The 19,522-nt window shown below is 36.9% G+C and overlaps 1 protein-coding gene across 2 annotated transcripts in view; it reads right to left on the reverse strand.

The window, feature by feature from the left end:
- The window catches only part of Ccny (cyclin Y), a 233,477-nt gene that overhangs the window by 77,212 nt on the left and 136,743 nt on the right, over positions 1-19,522 (reverse strand). For both annotated transcript variants that reach the window (XM_076831470.1, XM_076831471.1), the window contains one exon: positions 8,294-8,368. In XM_076831470.1, coding sequence (XP_076687585.1) covers positions 8,294-8,368 — 75 coding nt within the window. The remainder of the gene's footprint in view (positions 1-8,293; positions 8,369-19,522) is intronic.

Consider the following 19,522-nt stretch of genomic DNA (forward strand, 5'->3'; position numbering starts at 1 on the left):
AAAGGAGGGGAAGGCAGGGGATGTGGGGATAAGAGAGATAGTAGAATGAAACAGACATTATTACTATATGTACGTATGTGACTGTATGACCAATGTGATTCTACAATATGTATACTCAGAAAAATGAGAAATTATATCCCATCTATGTTTGATATATCAAAGTATGTAAGTGCATTCTACTGTCATGTATAACTAATTAAAACAAATAAAATTTTTTTTAAAAATTCAACTTTTTGGAAAAAATCTAGTTCTTATCAAATCCTTATTAATAATATGTTAACAATCTAAATGTAATTTCAGCTAACCTCTTTTATAGACAGGAATTTAAAAACTACCTTGGTTTCCCAACCTTCCTTTTCTAAAATAGACCATAGGATATTAGGACTAAAGAGGACCTAATATACTATCTAATCCAACATCCTTCTCTTGGAAATGAGGAAGCCACCCACACAAGTATAGACAAGGAGTGACTTGAAGGGGTAGGAGAGAAAGGTGAATTAGCCCACTCCTGGAAGGGTCCTCTGCACTACCCTTCCCTTAAAAGCATCAGTGATGGTGGAGGCTCCTAGAATCTGCATGAAATGAGTACTTTAAAAAAAAAAAAAAACCAGAATGATAACTAGGACCCAGTATGAACAGAGCTAAGCTATGCTACAAAGAAAAATTATTTAGCTTATTAATTCCTCTGGATATGAAGAACTGAAAGTCACACAAGCCAAAGACTTCAACTCTGATGCAAAGAATTATGGCATTTAGTTTGGAGATATAAAACTGAGTGCTGAGATAGCATAGCTAATGTAGATTATAATAAGCTGGTTCAAAAGAAGGATTTTATATCTCCCTTTTTTCCCCTGTGGTTAAGAGATCAGTAACATTTATCTTACTCTAAGTTTGAGACTGCCACACAATTCCTGCAGGTTTCAAAACTGCAGTGGATTTGTTTACTTTATTCAAAACACAACTAATAAGCCCTCATTTAGATACTAAAGTTCCTGCCTCCCTGAGCTCATAACCTGACAGGGAGGTCATGAAACACAATGAGCAGGACACAAAGTACACTATGGGAGGACAGCACCCCACACTTCCCTGAGCAAGGCATCCTGATGAGGTCATTCCCATGAGGCATACCTCCTTCACTTCAGGAAGAGATCTCAGAACTGCCAAAGGGACGTGTTTATTTCTAAGTTCAGCACTGAGGAACAGGACATTCTGTACATTCAAATGGAAATCTAAATAGCAGGGCAGATGAAACAACAAGGAAAACAAAAGGAAAAAATTCAATGTCTAGAGCAGATCCAGTCACAGAGAGGAAAAACTCCAGGAAACGGAACAGGAGGCAGATGCTGGACACGGGAAAAGCTACTCACAGAACAAGTGCCAACCAACCTTAAGACATTTTGTGTTTCCCATGGAGAAATGCCAGGGCCAAGGGATTTCTTCAGAAGCATAGAAACTTCAATTAAGTGGGATTCTTTTAAAACTATTTGATTATTTAAAAAATGCATGCATATATAGAAAATTTGGATCATACTGAGCAGTAAAAGGAAGAAAATATAATTACAAATGAAATTAAAACTTGGAAAATACACAGATACATAAAGAAAAAAATATAATCCAACAACCCAGAGGTTCACTAGTTGAAATTTGCTATGTATCTTTCAATTCTTTTCCTTGTGTATATTTATACAGATGTTATGAGCACTTGTGCAAATGGATGCAATCATATGTAAACACACCAAGAAATATGTCCATTCTATTAGTGTGTTAGCATTTTCATTGGTTATACATTATTTCATTAAAATATAAATATATTAATTCTTTGTATCATGTATTATGATATTCTCCCCACATAATAAAAGGGTTGAGAAAGCCATGCAATATGATGAACATCACTACAACAGAGAGGTATGCAGACTTAATGGAGGCAGAGGACTCAGGGGACATCTTCTAAAATGAATCAGATTTATTTTCCCAGAGCTCCTGAGTATATCAGGTTATGCCAAGTACAACAAAATTAAAAGAGTAGTAGGAGGTATAATTTAAAGTCATTTTGTTTCATCTGGTAATGCTTTTTTTGGGGGGTGGGGGGTACTACAGAAAATGTTAAAGTGAGTAGCTCCTATAACTTTCACAAATCAAATCAAGTGGATTCCAATTCTTTACTGTCAATAAAATCGAAGGAGAACAAGACTGAATTGTAGCTGATTATTAGGAATTATTTTAGAGATCTCTGACATACAAACCACATGGTATAAAATAATTCAGTGATATTACTATAATAAAAGTCCCTCTATTCCTATTTATGTATGTGCATAAAGTTCCTCTGCACTTCTAAAAACAAAGGCTTTGATGGTGAACACTGCCTGATCCTAGAAATAAATAATATTCAACCACAGAAGCATCTTAATAAGAAATGTTTATTCGTGGACTGGGATTGTGGCTCAGTGGCAGAGTGCCTGCCACATGCATGTGAGGCACGGAGTTCAATCCTCAGCACCAAATAAATAAATAAAGGCATTGTGACCATCTACAACTAATAAATAAATAAATAAATAAATAAGAAATTTTTTTTTTCTTAAAAAATACACTTTCAGTTTTAATACTCATTAAAATGTTAATGTTTGTCTTCTGATCAACTGAGTAGTGATAACCATAATAATACATCTTTTAACATTCTAAGCCTTATAAGTGTCAGGAATAAAAGATTAGATTAAATTTAACTATTTTTTTATATGAGAAGTATGACAGTATGAGAAGTGACTTTCAGAAATCAAAACATACTATTATTAGGATAAAATTCTGTGGAAAAAAGAGAATGAAAATATAATATTCAAAATGAAAATGGAATGATATGAAAATTTCTTACTGCTAAAGAAGAGCATGTTCATACATTTTGAAATGACTTGATGGATGATATCAAAAGACTACAGTAATTAAAATTCTTTTGAAACTCATTTTTAATGAAGGGTATTTTTATTTTAAAATATCAGTATTTATAATCATCAGAAAGTATATCCCTTGATAGGATGAAAATTTTTAATATCAATACAAAAATGTTTGAGGACGTTCATGGTTTCTCAAAATTATTTTCAATGGTATGTAGCAAAGGGGAAAAAATGAAAATCGCTCATATAAGACCTTTGATTCCTATGAATGCTTCAACTTCTGACTGCAGAATTCTTCCCTATGGAGCCTGACAAGCTCCAGAGGAGACACACAGAGTACCAGACCAGGAACTAGAACAGGGCACCCCAACACCCAGTGTGCATGAAGGTAATAATGACAGCTGGGAATCTGTAGGTGAGGGAAAGGCAGGAAGCTCATGGGAATGAACCCGGGACAGGACACACAGGCTCCTCAATGCCAGATAAAAGGAAGACAAAAAGGTCGGTCCTCTTTCTATGTAAAGTTCAACTATGCCCGGGAGCAGACACATCCCACACAGAAAGGGCCATAAAACATTACTTCAATTTTAGCATTTCTGAAAAGATTTGCAAATAAAAACATGGTTCATATTTTTATTTCTGAATTTTTTTGTTTCTACTTCAGCTTTAAGCCACTTAAAGACAGTTTTTATTCTTTAATTATATCTAAGGATTTTTGAGAAACACAGAATTGTCAATGCGCAAACACGATTTTATTTTTGTCCGACTTCTTTTTTAAAAATATTTATTCTTAAATTTTAGGTGGACACAATGTCTTTATTTTACATTTATATGGTGCTGAGGATCGAACCCAGTGCCTCGAGCATGCTAGGCGAGCACTCTACCACTGAGCCGCAACCCCAGCCCCTGTCCAACTTCTTTTTTAAGGCAAAGGGTTCTAAAAACCATACTAATGAAAAGAAACATGATGTAAATTGGCTCTTTTCTCCTACTTAAGCATAAGCTCTCATATCTTTGAACACAATAAATTAAAATAGGTCTAGAAAAGGAGCAGACAACAGAAAATGCATGTAATTCTTCCCGCAAGCAAAAGTGATCCCATGAAAAGGCAAGGCAGGCCAAGCAAACTAATTTCTCTCTTCCCTCTGGCAATTTTCTCCACCCTATGAGAAACCCTTAGTCCCTTCTTGGTTGAATGGCTCTTTTACAAAAGAAGTTTGCAATGACAACTCATTTGTGCAAAGAAATGACAGAGAGGGCAGTCACTCCAGCTTTGGATAAAATACCCCTAACTTCAAACTGGAAGGGTCTAATTAGCAAGCACTCTATTATCATTCAGTCTTGCTGGAGTTTCCAGTATCTTTTTGAAGAATGAGAAAAAGTTTCAAAGTCCAGCCTAAACCTCTTTGATATCTAGACAGAAAAGGAAATTAACAATCCAGAAACTCTATTTATTGCAGGTACCATCTAAATCAGATTAATGAATAGGTGGTAGGTGAAGCATGTGGTCCACAGAGCTTGTCTGTCCATCAAGCACTGGAGAAGGAAAGAGGTTGAGAGAAGAGCTACAGGCTGTGATCTGAAGAAGTAGCTGTCCTAACATAACTGTCATCACCGCAACGATGGCCTCCAGCCCCCAAACTCAAGACTAAACCACTGAAGTAGTACATGAACCCAAAGGAAAGAGAAATCACCAGGTTCAAAAGAAAATAATCTAATAGTGGTGTGGGCCTTGCTGTCTCAAATTACAACATTTCTTCCAATTATAACAAAAATAGGGTGGGTAGGTGGGTAGGACCCACAGCTGTGAAGTGCTCTAGCCCTCTTAGAAGTGTGAAGTGTCATGCAATGGAAATGAGAATTTATCCAAGTGAAGAACTACAACAATCACATCAAAAATGTTTACTGGCGCTGTCATTTTTCCTTCTTTGAACCAGTTGGGCTAGCATATCCACAAGCACTAGGGAAGCACAGGGAACACTGTTCCTGGCCCTCTAGGAGTTAGTGGGTGGCACAGACAAGGCAGTAACCCTAAATACCCCAATTTGGTTCTGACTATAAAGCAAGTGATCACAGGCTGCTGCAGGCGCTCACCAAAGGCCTATTTAACCCAGCCTGAGGGGTCAAGGGAACCTTCATCAAGGAAGTGATGGCAGAAATGAGCCCTGAAGGCAGAAGAAATGAGCCATGTGAAAGACAGAGCGGAACTCCGGGCAGAAAGCAAGTATCATATCTGAGAAACTGCAAGAGCACAGAGGCACAAAAAGAAGAGAAAAGGCAGACAGGGAAGGAAGGCAAAGGCCGGACCATGGAGGGCCTCATACCCCAGACTGAAGGTTCTGCAACTAGTTCTAAGACAACAGGGAGTTATTCTAAAAACTAAGTAAAGAAGGCTGGAGTCGTGGCTCAGTGGTAGAGCGCTTGCCTGGCATGTGTGAGGCCCTGGTTCAATACCCAGCACTGCATATAAATAATTAATAAATCCATTGACAACTAAAAAACACTTTAAAAAACTGACTAAAAAGTGACATAATCTTATTTGATTTATACGAAGTCCTTTCACTTAACAGCAACACAGACCTAGGTCTGGAGAGGGATAAGGTCAAAGCTGAGAAGACCAACCTAGGGGGCTGCTGTAGTAATCCAAGGGAGGACATTTTGAGCCCAACCTAAGAGGGCAGCCAAGGGAATAAGAAAGTCAATCAGATTCAAGGGCTATGTTCTTACTGCTTGGTAAAAACTCAATATACCTTAGATAACCTACATGCCATGGTATGCTGGAAAATGTTTTTAAAAAGAATGCCCTGATTTGTAGCATTTCCTGATTTCTGTGGTATAAGTACTGCCAGCATGGTGTCACTGAAAGTGGAGCTAGGAAGATGCGTGTGCAGTGCAAAGTCAGCTCCAGGAGAAGCAGGCAGAGTCTAGGAAAATGCAAAGCCTTCCCTGGCTTAGGGACCCAGGCACGGTAGGAAAGGGAGGAAGTTAACTGAGTTCCTAAGTTCCTTTGACTTATTGAGTTAGAGGAACCTGTAACCTTCAATTGTAAAGATGTCCAGCAGGCAGCTGGATACATGGGTTTTGAACACTGCAAAGAAAAATTTGGTTGGACTTTATAGCTAAAATGAAAGTTACAATGAACTGTGAAAAGACCACAAAGATATGAGAGTGGACAAAAGAACCCTGGGAAATATCAGAATTAAAGGGATGAATAGAAGAAGAAAAGCTTATTTCTTAGAATGATGTCTAAGAAAGAACTTACAGAAAGGGGTGATTTCTTGGAACCAATTTGCCAAAAGCCAATTCACCAAATAGTCAATTCTCTGACAATCGTTTCATCAAAAAATTCAGTTACCAAAGTTTTGTGTTTTAAAGACCAGTTTCTCTTCTTTTTTCCCCCAGTGCTAGAGATCAAACCCAGGGCCTTGAACATACCAGACATGCTCTACCACTGAATCACATCCCCAGCCCCAATCTATTTCTTTTAATTGTGGATAAAGCAATTATTTATTAGATGGACTTATTCTTAGCAAATTGGCCTGGCTGAAGATGGGAAGCCAAGCAGAGCAAGGTGTGCACACCTATAATCCCAGTGACTTGGGAGGCTGAGGCCGAAGGATAGTAAGTTTGAAGAAAGCTCAACAACTTAGGATTTCACTAAATTTATCTCAAAATAAAAAGTAAAAATCACTGAGAATATAATCTAGTACAATGGTAGAACACCCCTGCGCTCAATACCTAGTACAACCAAAAAAAAAAAGGACAGGAAGTAAAAAGAGAAGTTTTAAGAAGCTTGGATAAGTGGGTGATGGCAAGTCCCACCAAAGTGGTCAACAGCTGCAGGACGGAAAACGTCCTCCAGTAACCTTACTCCACAGAACTGAGGAGTGGGGAAAAACCTCAGCAGGAAAGTGAATGGAAAGAAAAAGCAGGCGTGATACAGAGGTACAGAAGTGTCACTGAACAGGAGTAGAGGAGAACATACAAAGGGAAAGAGTACTGGTCATTTTTCTTTTCACCTGTAACATGCATGTTCACAGCATATTTCCACACTGAATGGAAAAGATCTAGCATTTAAGAAACTAAAGCGATAAACCAAGGGGTTAAAGCAATTAATGCCTGGTGTTCCAGAAGAGGAAGAGGAGGGAGTATGTCCCTAAGCTATTTCTGGAGCAATCCTTCTTCTGTTGTAGCAATCAAGATATGTGTCAACCACCTAGAGGCCCTGATATAATTTCATGCAATCCTGTTAGAACATTTTTTGAATGACGCTAGTATATACACTGAATTCTTCTATCCTTCATTTTTCATTGTCCCAAATTGTCATTCTCACTGTCATTTTCCTTCCCTTGTAATATTCTACCCCTCCCAATGGCCTCCCATTTCATGAGGGGAAAATGTGAGTTTTATGTATCCAATACATTCAAAACTGCCTTCACATGTATTTGATGCCTATACTAATCTACTCTTACTTTTGAAAACATTTATGTTTCATAACTACACCAAAGTCTTTCATGCTTAATTAGAGATAATCAGGATCACATCAACATCATACCTTGCCAAAACTGTTAACCTAATCATTATTAAGGAGTTATCAATTTGTTATGAACTTACTGTTTTAAACATGCTTGGCTATTTTCTAGTCACTTCAGGATCTTCTCTAAATTAGAACTTAGCAATTTGCCAAAAAAGTCAAGGACAGAACCTATAACACTTCTAGATCATAAAATGATATCCTATTATAATATAAAATCACATGCCATACTTTTCTATAGGCATCCTACCAAGATTTACAACCACTGTACCATATAAATATTATCTTATTTCCCCTTCGTAGCCAAGGACCAGGAACAGTGACACAAGCCAGAGGCTAAAAGAAAGAATAACCCCTAGGAAAAATCCCACATACATCTAGGATAAACCACAAAGATCCTAGACTCTTTAAGAACAAGCTGATTAAAAGCTTAGCAAAAAAGAAAACATCTGCATCTAGTATAAACGTACAATTCAGCACCTAAGCAACACAAGAGAGAGAGGGGTGCTTTTACTTAAGATTTATATTTGCTTTCTTTTATACACTGTCCAATGTGACAAACCTGTATAATATTTTGAGAACTGATGCAAGTATCAGTTCTTAAAGGTAAATTTCTGACTCAGAGTACAAATTCCAGAATGTATATAGAGATAATCCAGCTAACTGGCAAAATTAAGAGAGTTATTTCAAATGGCAAATTCTAAAAACAACTCATTACAAAAGAAGAAAAACGAAAAGGAATCACCATTAACAATATACTTCAGGGTCACTAAAAGGTATTCTATTTTGCATTGAAAATAGAAAAATCAAGATTTAGGCTAACTATAAACATGGACTTTTTTTGTTTAAAGAAACAAATAAATTAGTAACATACCGTCTGTCTGAGATTTACTGAGGAATATTGTGCTGGCCCGAGGATGATCTGAAGGATTGAATTCCATGTTCAAATCTTTAAAGAAAGAAAAACAAATTGAGTGAATAACCATCTGATAACTAGGGAGAGCCAAGATTAGTTTTTAATTTTTTTCAACCTTAATTGATAATACATCTTGAAGATTCTGAAATCTACTTATTGTTAATAGATTCCTTTGATTCAATTAAAAACACTATTTAGAAATATGAACAAGTCCTACCATAAAAATTAGACATTAGGCTGGAGATATATTAGCCTCAATCTATTTTCTTTTTAAGAGTGAGTTCTACATCTAAGAGACTACAAAACAGAAGTACCAATTATCGTCTGCAATTATGGTGAGTTATACACTGCAACAGGTTTGTCTGAACTCCACTATTAAGAGGTATTTCCTTGTCAAAAGGTGATTAAAATAGGATATCTCAACCGGTTAGGCTCAATCAGACCCACACACTCTGCTTGATTAAAAATATTTTGAAAGGCAAAACTTATCCCTTAAGGTAAACACTGCATATTGGCCATTTGTGGGCCTAATCTGGGCCACACATGAGTTCTCTTTGATCCACAAATTGGAAAAACAATTCAGATCAACATATAAAAATCAAGAGATATCAAACACACCACAAGAGGGGAAAATCCCTATTTCCAGCTTCTCTGAAGAAATCAGATCACTTGGTAAGACCAAATCCTCAGGCCCCAGTCCTCTTCCCCTTCCTGACACTCAGCAGCACGCCTTACTTTCCTTTCTTCCCACTCCCAGGCACTTGGTTTTGCAGCAGTCCCTGCATTAGAACAATCTCCAAAGGTCAAGGGCTTGTCGACTTAGAATCAATCTATAGAAGAATATTCAGTTGAACACAAAAAACATAAGCAATAGCAACAAGAAGCTCAATCTGATTCTAAAGGAAAAGATTTGTTAAGCATACCAAGAGAATTAAGTTAGGGGAGGAAAAAAAAAACATTTTTTAAAAAAAAACACTGAGGGCTGGGAATGTGGCTCAAGCGGTAACACACTCGCCTGGCATGCACGGGGCACTGGGTTCGATCCTCAGCACCACATAAAAATAAAATAAAGATATTGTGTCCACCGAAAACTGAAAAATAAATATTAAAAAATTCTCTCTCTCTCTCCTCTGTCTCTCTCTTAAAAAAAAAAAAAAAAAAAAAAAAACACTGAAATGTCAGAATCATCTTCAAAGCAGCTTATATCATCAGAATGAAAACTATAGGGGGTTAAATTATTTCAATAAATTAAAAAAACTAAACACCACCAATAAAAATAGATGGTGCATATGCTTAACTTAAATAGCTAATTAAGTTAAAGATAAAAGGAAGGAAAAACAAGGATGGTCAGGTGGACACCAAAAGCAACACTGCATCACTTATCCTCAGCAAACCCCTGACATGACATAGTGTTCTCACATAGCCAATCTCATTCTGAGCTGTACTTTCTAATTTTTCACTGGAACTTGATTTTAAAAACACCCACTGAATCTTAAACACATGGTACATCAGTTATCTGGTCCTTCAGGTATCACATAAACATTAAACTGTAGGCACTGATGGATTTTGGTGGAAAAAGATGGCAAAGAGAAACAAATTTTCAAACCCTTTAATTTAAATTTGATGAAGCTAGGCCAGAAAATTCCTCGTGAAAATGATTCTTTGTGTGAGTATTTCCTGCTCAATTAGGATCATGTTTGTTTTTTATAGACAAAGGTGTTAATTGTTTGAGGACCTCTATATATAAAAATGAGTGCAATATGTAATTCTAAACACACATGGGTGCAGAAACCTTAACACATAATCCCCCCGGAAAAAGCATCAACTCAAAGAGATGGAGTATATAATGCCTACATGTTCCTAGGGTGACAATAACAACCCAATGGCCTGACCTCAAACAGCATCAACACCACAAAGCCTTACTTTGTTTTGTGTTTTTATCCCCATTTTTTTTATTTGTTCTTTTTAGATACACAAGACAGTAGAATGTATCTTGACATACATACATGAAGTATAACTTATTCAAATTAGGATCCCATTCTTGTGATTGTACATGATGTGAAATTTTCCTGGTCATGTATTATATATGAACATAGAAAAGCTATGTCAGTTCATTCTACTGTCTTTCCTATTCCCATCCACCCTCCCTTCCCTTCATTCCCCTTTGTCTAATCCAAAGTACTTCTATTCTTCCCTCTCTCCACCCCTCTTGTGTGTCATCATCCACATATGAGAGAGAAAATTCGGCCTTTGTTTTTTTGGGGACTGGCTTATTTCACTTAGCATGATAGTCTCCAGTTCCACCCATTTACTGGAAAATGGCATAATTTCATTCTTCTTTATGGCTGAGTAACATTCCATTGTGTATATATACAGTATTTTCTTTATCTACTCATCTATTAAAGGGTATCTAGATTGGATCCATTGCTTAGCTTAGCTATTATGAATTGAGCTGCTATAAACATAGATGTGGCTGCATCACTATACTATGCTGATTTTAAGTCCTTTGGGTATATATCAAGGAGCGGGATAACTGGGTCAAATGGTGGTTTCATTCCAAGTTTTCTGAAGAATCTCCATACTGCTTTCCAGGGAGGCTGCACCAATTTGCAGTCCCACCAGCAATGTCTGAGTGTACCTTTTTGCCTACATCCTCACCAACATTCATTGTTGCTTTTATTCTTGATAATTACCATTCTGGAGTGAAATGGAATCTCAATCTCAATGTAATTTTGACTTGCATTTCTCTACTTGTTAGAAATATTGAACATTTTTTCATATATTTGTTGATGATCATATTTCTTCTGAGAAGTGTCTGTTCAGTTACTTTGTCCATTTATTGATTGGGTTATTTGTTTTGTTTTGTTGGTGTTAAGTTTTTTGAGTTCTTTTTATATCCTGAAGATTAATGCTCTATCTTAGGTGCAGGTAGCAAAGATTTTCTTGATTTTACTTCTTGCACTTTAGGAGTCTTGTTGAGTCTTGAAATCAGTTCATAAGCTTACATGACGGAAAGTTGGGCCTACATTTTCTTCTAGTGGGCACACAGTCTAATGTCTAAGTCCTTGATCCACTTTCAGTGAGTTTTGTGTAGGGTGAGAGATAGAGGATCAATTTCATTCTGCTACACAGGGATTTCCAGTTTTCTCAGCACCATTTCTTGAAGGGGCTATTCTTTTCTCCAACGAATGGTTATGGTGTCTTTGTCTAGTGTGAGATAACTGTATTTATGTGGATTTGTCTCTGTGTCTTCTATTCTGGACCACTGATCTTCATGTCTGTTTTGATGCCAATACCATGCTGTTTTTGTTACGATAGCTCTACAGTATGATTTAAGATTTGATATTGTGATGCCTCCTGCTTCACCTTTCTTGTTAAAGATTGCTTTGGATATTCTAGGCCTCTTATTTTTCCAAATGAATTTCATGACTGCTTTTTCTATTTCTTTTTTTTTTTTTTAGTTTTTTTTTTTTTTTTTTTTTTTTTTTTTTAGTTGTAGATGGACACAACATCTCCATTTTACTTATTTATTTATTCGTATGTGGTGCTGAGGATCAAACCCAGGGCCTTACACATGTGAGGCGAGTGCTCTACCACTGAGCCACTGCCTATGAAGAACATCACTGGAATTTTAATAGGAATTGCATTAAATCTGTATAGTGTTTTTGGTAGTATGGCCATTTTGACCATATTAATTCTGCCTATCCCAGAACATGGGCAATCTTTTCATTAATTTCTTTCTTTAGTGTCCTGTAGCTTTCATTGTAGAGGTCTTCCACCTCTTTTGTTAGATTGATCCCCAATAAAATAGTCTTTTGAGGCTATTATGAAGAGCGTTCCTCATTTCTTTTTCAGTTGACTCATCATTAGTGTACAGTAATGCAACTGATTTATGGGTGTTAATTTTGTATCCTGCTACTTTGCTGAATTCATTTATGAGTTCTAGAAGTTTTCTGAGTCTTCTAAATATAGAATCATGTCATCATCAAGTAGGGCTCTTCTTTTCCTATTCATATCCCTTTTATTTCCTTATTTTGCCTAATTTATCTGGCTAGGGTTTCAAAGACTCTGTTGAATAGAAGTGGAGAAGGAGAACATCCTTGTCTTGTTCCAGTTTTTAGAGGGAATGCTTTCAATTTTTCTCCTTTTAGAATGACGTGAGGTATGTTCCTACTATTGCTAGTTTTTCTGGTGTTTTGAACACAAATAGATGCTGTATTTTGTCAAATCCTTTTTCTACACCTATTGAGATAATCACATGATTCTTGTCTTTAAGTCTATTGATGTGATGTATTACATAAATTGATTTCCAGAGGTCGAACCAACCTTGCATCCCTGTCATGATCGCCATTTGATCATGGTGCACTCACTACCTTTTCAGTAAGTTTTTCGTGCATTTTGCCACTAATTTTATTAAGAATTTTAGCATCTATGTTCATCAGGGATACTGGTCTGAAGCTTTCTTTCCTTGATGTGTCTTTGTCTGGTTTTGATATCAGCATGATACTAGCTTCATAGACGGGTTTGGAAGGGTTCCCTCCTTTTCTATTTCATGGAATAATTTGAGGAGATTTTGTGTTAGTTCTTCTTTAAAGATCTGGTAGAACTCAGCTGAGAATCCATCTGGTCCTGGGCTTTTCTATAGGTAGGCTTTTGATGGCAACTTCAATTTCATTGCAAAGCTTTACTTTGTTGCTTAACACCCAATGTCTGCTCATCAATCTTACAGTTTTCTTTAAGATCCACATGTTAATATTAAAAGCTATCAGATGGGGTTTTTAGAACACTTTACAAAGCACATAAAGCTTCCCTGTTTGGAGCCAAAACTATACAATACTGCCATTTGTTTCAGAATGAGATCCTGCTTCTAAATCCTAAAATGTCTTGGAGATTAAAATTCTTTACCACAATGCACACAAGCCCCCAAAATTGCTAAGAATGGGAATGTCATAGATTCATGAGAGGGCTTCCAACAATAGGGCATTTGTTATAGTAAATAATAATATATCAATGTTATGATTTAGATATGAGGTCTCCCCCAAAAGCTCATGTGTGACACAATGCAATAAAGCTTAATTCAGATAGAGGATTAACTGAGTGGTAACCGCAGGAAAGTAGAATGTGGTTGGAGAAAATGGGTCACTGGGGGAGGGCCCTAAGGTTTATATCTTGGCCTTATTGAGCAGAGCTCGCTCATGCATTTGCACTCACTCACGCTCTGTCTCTGTCTCTCTCCCTCTCTCTCTCTGTTTCCTGGTGCCATGCTTCCAACTGCTTTCCTCCATCACACTCTTCTACCATGGTGTCCTGCCTCACTTTAGGCCATGAGGAATGGAGTCTACAATATATGGACTGAGACATCTAAAACTGTGAGCCCCCAAATAAACTTTTCCTCCTATAAAATTGGTCTTGTCAAGTCTTTTGGTCTAAGCAGTGAAAAAGCTACATGGTGAAATGCTAAACCACCATTTAAAAAATCATACAAAAAAATCATATTTTATTGCCATGGAAAGCCAAGTGTCATTAGGTGAGGAAAGCAGTGTGATACCACCTTAAGGTATATGCATAGGCACATAAAACATATCCAAAAGAATATATACCAATATTCCTTGAGGGTTTTTTTTTATTTGTTTTTGGTTTTGCTTATCTGTGTTTTTTAAGTTTCAACATTCAGCACACTCTTGTTGGTTTGATATTTACACTTTTGAAGTTTGAAAATTTTATTTTATGGCAACTTATGAAAACTGATTTGAACGTCTTCTATCCTCTTAAGATGGTGGTCTGCTTCTCCAGCTCAAGCTAGTGTTCACAGGAGATGCCCAGAGCTCTCCTGGCTGTGGCTGTAGGACATTTTCCTGAAATCAGTGGAGACTTATGCACTGCCACTAGGATGAGTCTGCCCACCAACACTGTGTACTTGCTATTGGAACTCTGAACAGGAGGAACCTCTGAGGGAGGTGCCCTTATCTTCTAACAACTGCCACTGTGTGTCTTCATTATTCCTGCTTTAATGGGCCCAAAGGGCAAACAAACAAAAGAATAAGAAGCCTGCTTTTTCTCCTATGGGCAAACCATGCAGCAGGAATTTCACTTTACACTTTCCCTAAGAGATGTGTATACCAATTGTATACACAATTATGCCATGTCATACTTCTAGGTCTGACCATAATGCTCACAGTGGCACAAGTGGTTTCCTGATGGGGATAGGCATTGTATTGACCCTGTTCTGTGATGAAGAACAAGTCATGCTAACTTCAGAGAAAATGAGATCAGGTCTGCTGTGATGAGGGGAGTGTAGCTGCAAAGGATTAACTGTCCACCTGGGTGGTAAAAGAACTTGGTCCAGAGATCTCCTGCCATCCCTGTTAGATCATGCCTTACCTGGGATCCTGGCTGACCTATAAGGACTGAAGCCTGCATTATTAGGGGTGAGGCAAAGATTGAGGCAGAGGCCCCTAAAGCTGAATTCATATAACACACAATATTCCTCAAGATCTCCCTGAAATTTAAATTTCAGAACCAGGAGGTTTCCCCGGGGTAGGGGGCGGGGCGTGGGGGGGAATCTCTAGGAATTCTCTGCTTCTGAACACCATGGCACAAAATGCTGAGGGGAGCTTCTGAGGTTATCACTAGTTTTTATTTCATAGCATGTTCAGATGCTCGGAACTTTCTGTACATTACTAATAAAAAACATTTATGGTAATGGGTCAGCTTTTCATCTTTATGGTGAAAATACCTGACAAAAACAGTTTAGAAGAGAAAAAGTTTATTTGGGCTCATGTGTCACAGAGGCATCTCAGTCCACAGCCAATCAATGCTACTGCTCTTGAGCCAAGGTGAGGCAGAATATCACGGCAGAAGTATGTGGCAGAGGAAAGTTGCTCAGCTCATAGCAGCCAGGAAGCAGGGAATGAGAAGGAGTCAGGGAGAGAACAGACTCTTCCAGGGCACACCCCAATATTCCTCAAGATCTCCCTGAAATTTAAATTTCAGAACCTACTTCCTCCATATGGGTCCCACCTCTCAGCAGTCCGTGCATCTATCAGTGGATTAACCAACTGATGGACTGATAAAGTTTCAGCCCTCCCATCCAATCATTTCACCTCTTTAAACACTCCTTTATTACCTAACAGATGAGCTTTTGGGGGAACATTTCAGATCTACACCATAATAGCTAGTTTGCATTTTCTCTAAGCCTAACCCAGATTTATTTTCCATAAAAGAGCAAAGAAATGAAATACAGTGCCAAGTACAAGTCAATAGGCTACTTTTGTACAGAAGTCAGTCTGAGGAACTGACTTACTTTGAGTACCTGTAATGTGAAGGTGGGTGCTATGGACTGGAAGTGGTTTGTGTATATCCCCCAAGGCTTCCTGTTTAAGTTTCATCTTTATTGTGATGTATCAAAAAGGCAAAAAATTTAATCTAACTATGTTTAAAGGGCCTTTAAGAGGTAATAAGTATTAGATAAAGCCATTAGAAGGGAGCTCCATGATTAAATCCTAGCAGCAAGAGGGACAGAAAAAACAGACACACATATGTATGCATGTTTTCTGTTTTTGCCCCCCCAAAAAAAAGTCATTACCAGATGTGACCCTTGACTTTGAACCAAAACTTGAACCAAAAAATAAACCTCTTTTCTTTATAAAGTGACCTGTCTTAAATATCACTATATTTCATTACAGGAATAAAAAAAATACACTAATACAGAGGTCCAACCATAATGATAATCTTGATAGTTATAATATAATAATCTGACTTATCAAGCACAGGTAAATATCCAGAAAGACAGAGTACTTGTATGCAGAACTGTCGGGTCGTTCTTAAGATTCACATTTAAAAGAACAGCTGGTTGCAGTGGGCGCATGCCTGTAAAATCCCAGCAGCCTGGGAGGTTGAGGCAAGTTCAACGCCAGCCTCAGCAAAAGCAAGGCACTAAGCAACTCCATGAGACCCAGTCTCTAAATAAAATACAAAACAGAGCTGGGTTGTTCAGTGGTCAAGTGCCAGGAGTTCAATCCCCAGTACAAAAAAAAAGAAAGAAAGAAACTTTAAGAGAGAACCCCAGATCTGGAAGAGATACAGTTATTACAATATATTCTTTGGCATGGGAATTCCAACTTTTCAGAGAACTAAAAATGGGGAAAAACAGCATTCTCACAAGCCAAGCAAAATAAACCTGTTGTAACACTCTCAAGTTAATGGTACCCAAAATATGTATGAATTGGAACACATTTGAGAGAGCATGATATTTTCGGCTCAGCTAGATGATGTTTCCAAATGACAAGAATTAAAAGAAAGAAATTCATGGAATATTGAGTTTCAAATCAGAGATTATAGATGAAATTAACTTCTTAGCTAAAGGATGCTAATCACTTTGCTAAAATCAGTTCTAATGGCATACAACCTATTTATAAAGTAAAAATTTGAACACTAATGGTCCACATAATCCTCCCTCCATCCAACATAAAACAAAATATCCCTCTTCTTTGCAACACGCCCTCCCCAGGAACTTCACACTGCCCCAGATCTAACCCTCGACCTGCCTTCCCAGAGCACAGAGAGCTCTAACTTTCCTACCTGCTCCTCTTCAAGAACCTCACATGCTAACTTATCTAGAGAAGAAAATTATGAGACATGGTTTATCCTACATGAACTCGCCACTTTGGTCAGGTAGATAGATAAAGTACATTACACATTAGAGCACAGGACCTGACAGAGAATAACAAAGAATGAACTATCTGTCCAAATCCTGTGAGACAGAGAGCAGTATGCTTAAAATTAAAGAGCTGAAACAAAACAATGGACTCAGAAAGGGTCAAAAATGAATATTTTTTAAAATGTTTTATACCTTTATTTATTTTTATAAATAAAGGTATTAAATTTTTTTATTTTTTAATACCTTTATTTATAAAAATAAATAAAAGATCAAACCCATGTGCTAGTCAAGCACTCTACCACTGAGCCACAGCCACAGACTGAATATTGCTTTTAAAAAAAAAAAAAAATTCCTGTCAAGGCCATTCAGCTGAATTCAGTTAAACAAAATAAATACGTATCAAGTGCCTGATATATGCTAAGTATTGTGTTCAATTCTGCTGCTACTAAAAGACTATTTTAGGGAACTAGTCTCCTCTTTCCTATTCATAATCCTTTCCTATGCATGGTCATAAGAACACATTTTTTTATTTTCAAAGGGCTAATATCATAATAGATAACTTTAACTGACTTCAAAATGCATCATATTTCTATCACATATTAACCTTTGCAATTGCATTGTGATGGCATAAATCAGTATTTGATTAGATAATATGAGTATACCATCAAGGCCAACCTGCCACGATTTTCATTCACTTATTCATTTATTCAACAAATAGTCACTGAACATCTTCAGGTGCCAGAAAAATGCTGGATTCCAGGTGCTGAGAATATAGAAGTGAACAAACTAGGTCAAGTCTCTGCCCTATTAGAGCATCCTTCTAAAATGAAGATGCACAAGAAAACAAATAACCCAATCAATAAATGGACAAAGGAACTGAACAGACACTTCACACAAGAAGAAATACAATCAGTCAACAAATATATGAAAAAATGTTCAACATCTCTAACAAGTAGAGAAATGCAAATCAAAACTACACTGAGATTCTATCTCACTCCAGTCAGAATGGCACTTATCAAGAATACAAGTAACAATAAATGTTGGCAAAAATATGGGGGAAAAGTATTCTCATACATTGCTGGTGGCACTGCAAATTGGTGCAGTCACTCTGGAAAGCAGTATAGAGATTCTTCAGAAAACTTGGAATGGAACCACCATTTGACCTGGTTATCCCACTCCTTGTTATATACCCAAAGGACTTAAAATCAGCATAGCATAGTGATGCAACCACATCCATGTTTATAACAGCTCAATTCACAATAGCTAAGCAATGAAACCAATCTAGGTGCCCTTCAACAGATGAGTGGATAAAGGAAATGTATATATACCCAATGGAATGTTACTCAGCCATAAAAAAAATGAAATTATGGCATTTGCCAACAAATGGATGGAGAGTATCTTGCTAAATGAAGTGAGTCATTCCCAAAAACCCAAAGGCTGAATGACCTCTCTGCTATGGGGATGAAAACACAAAAGGGAGTGGGGAAATGGGATGGGCAAAGAATGGAAGTTCATTGGGTTAGAAAGGGAAATGAAAAATGAGGATGGGAATAGGAAACACAGAAGAATGAATCAGAAATTACTTTCCTATGTGCATATATGATTACAAGATCAATGTAATTCTTCATCATGTACTACCAGAAAAATAAGAAGTTATACTCCTGAAAAAAAAGTTATACTCCATATGTATAATGTCAAAACACATTCTACTAACATGTATAACTAATAAGAACACAGATGAATACATAGATAGATGTACACAGATACATAGATAGATAGATACATAGATTGAAAGTATAGAGCACCAGTGAAGAAAATTTTTAAAAAGAATAAAATCCTTAAGAAGAACTATAAACTCTATAAACCCACATTCAGAAAGCTGACAGTAGTCTGTACTGGATTACCTTCAAGGAGAAGCTCAACAAGGAGAGAAATGAATTACAGTAGATGGGGTAGAGAGAGAAGATGGGAGGGGAGGGGAGGGGGGATAGTAGAGGATAGGAAAGGTAGCAGAATGCAACAGTTACTAATATGGCATTATGTAAAAATGTGGATGTGTAACCAATGTGATTCTGCAATCTGTATACAGGGTAAAAACGGGAGTTCATAACCCAGTTGAATCTAATGTATGAAATATGATATGTCAAGAGCTTTGTTATGTTTTGAACAACTAATAAAAAAATAAAATAAAATAAATAATAAAGAATAGAAATATCACATTATAAAGTGTAAAAGACCTAGGTTTGAATTAAAGTAAATTGTGATACTACTCTGGGTCTCATTTTCCTTATTTATAAAGTGGCCTCATAACAACTAACAGAAGATTACTGCAAAGATTAGAAGTCATTTATATAAAGCAATATGTAGTACAGTGTCTACCATGTAATATATGCCCAATAATTAACAGCTATTAAAAAGGGTATTAAAAAGCATTATAGCTCAGTGCTAGAGGAATAAAACACACGTATGTTAAAGTCCATTTCAATCTTCATTACACAACTTGTTTTTAACTTTGAATTAATTATGTA

Source organism: Callospermophilus lateralis, chromosome 13, assembly GCF_048772815.1.
Source record: "Callospermophilus lateralis isolate mCalLat2 chromosome 13, mCalLat2.hap1, whole genome shotgun sequence".
NCBI lineage: Eukaryota > Metazoa > Chordata > Mammalia > Rodentia > Sciuridae > Callospermophilus > Callospermophilus lateralis.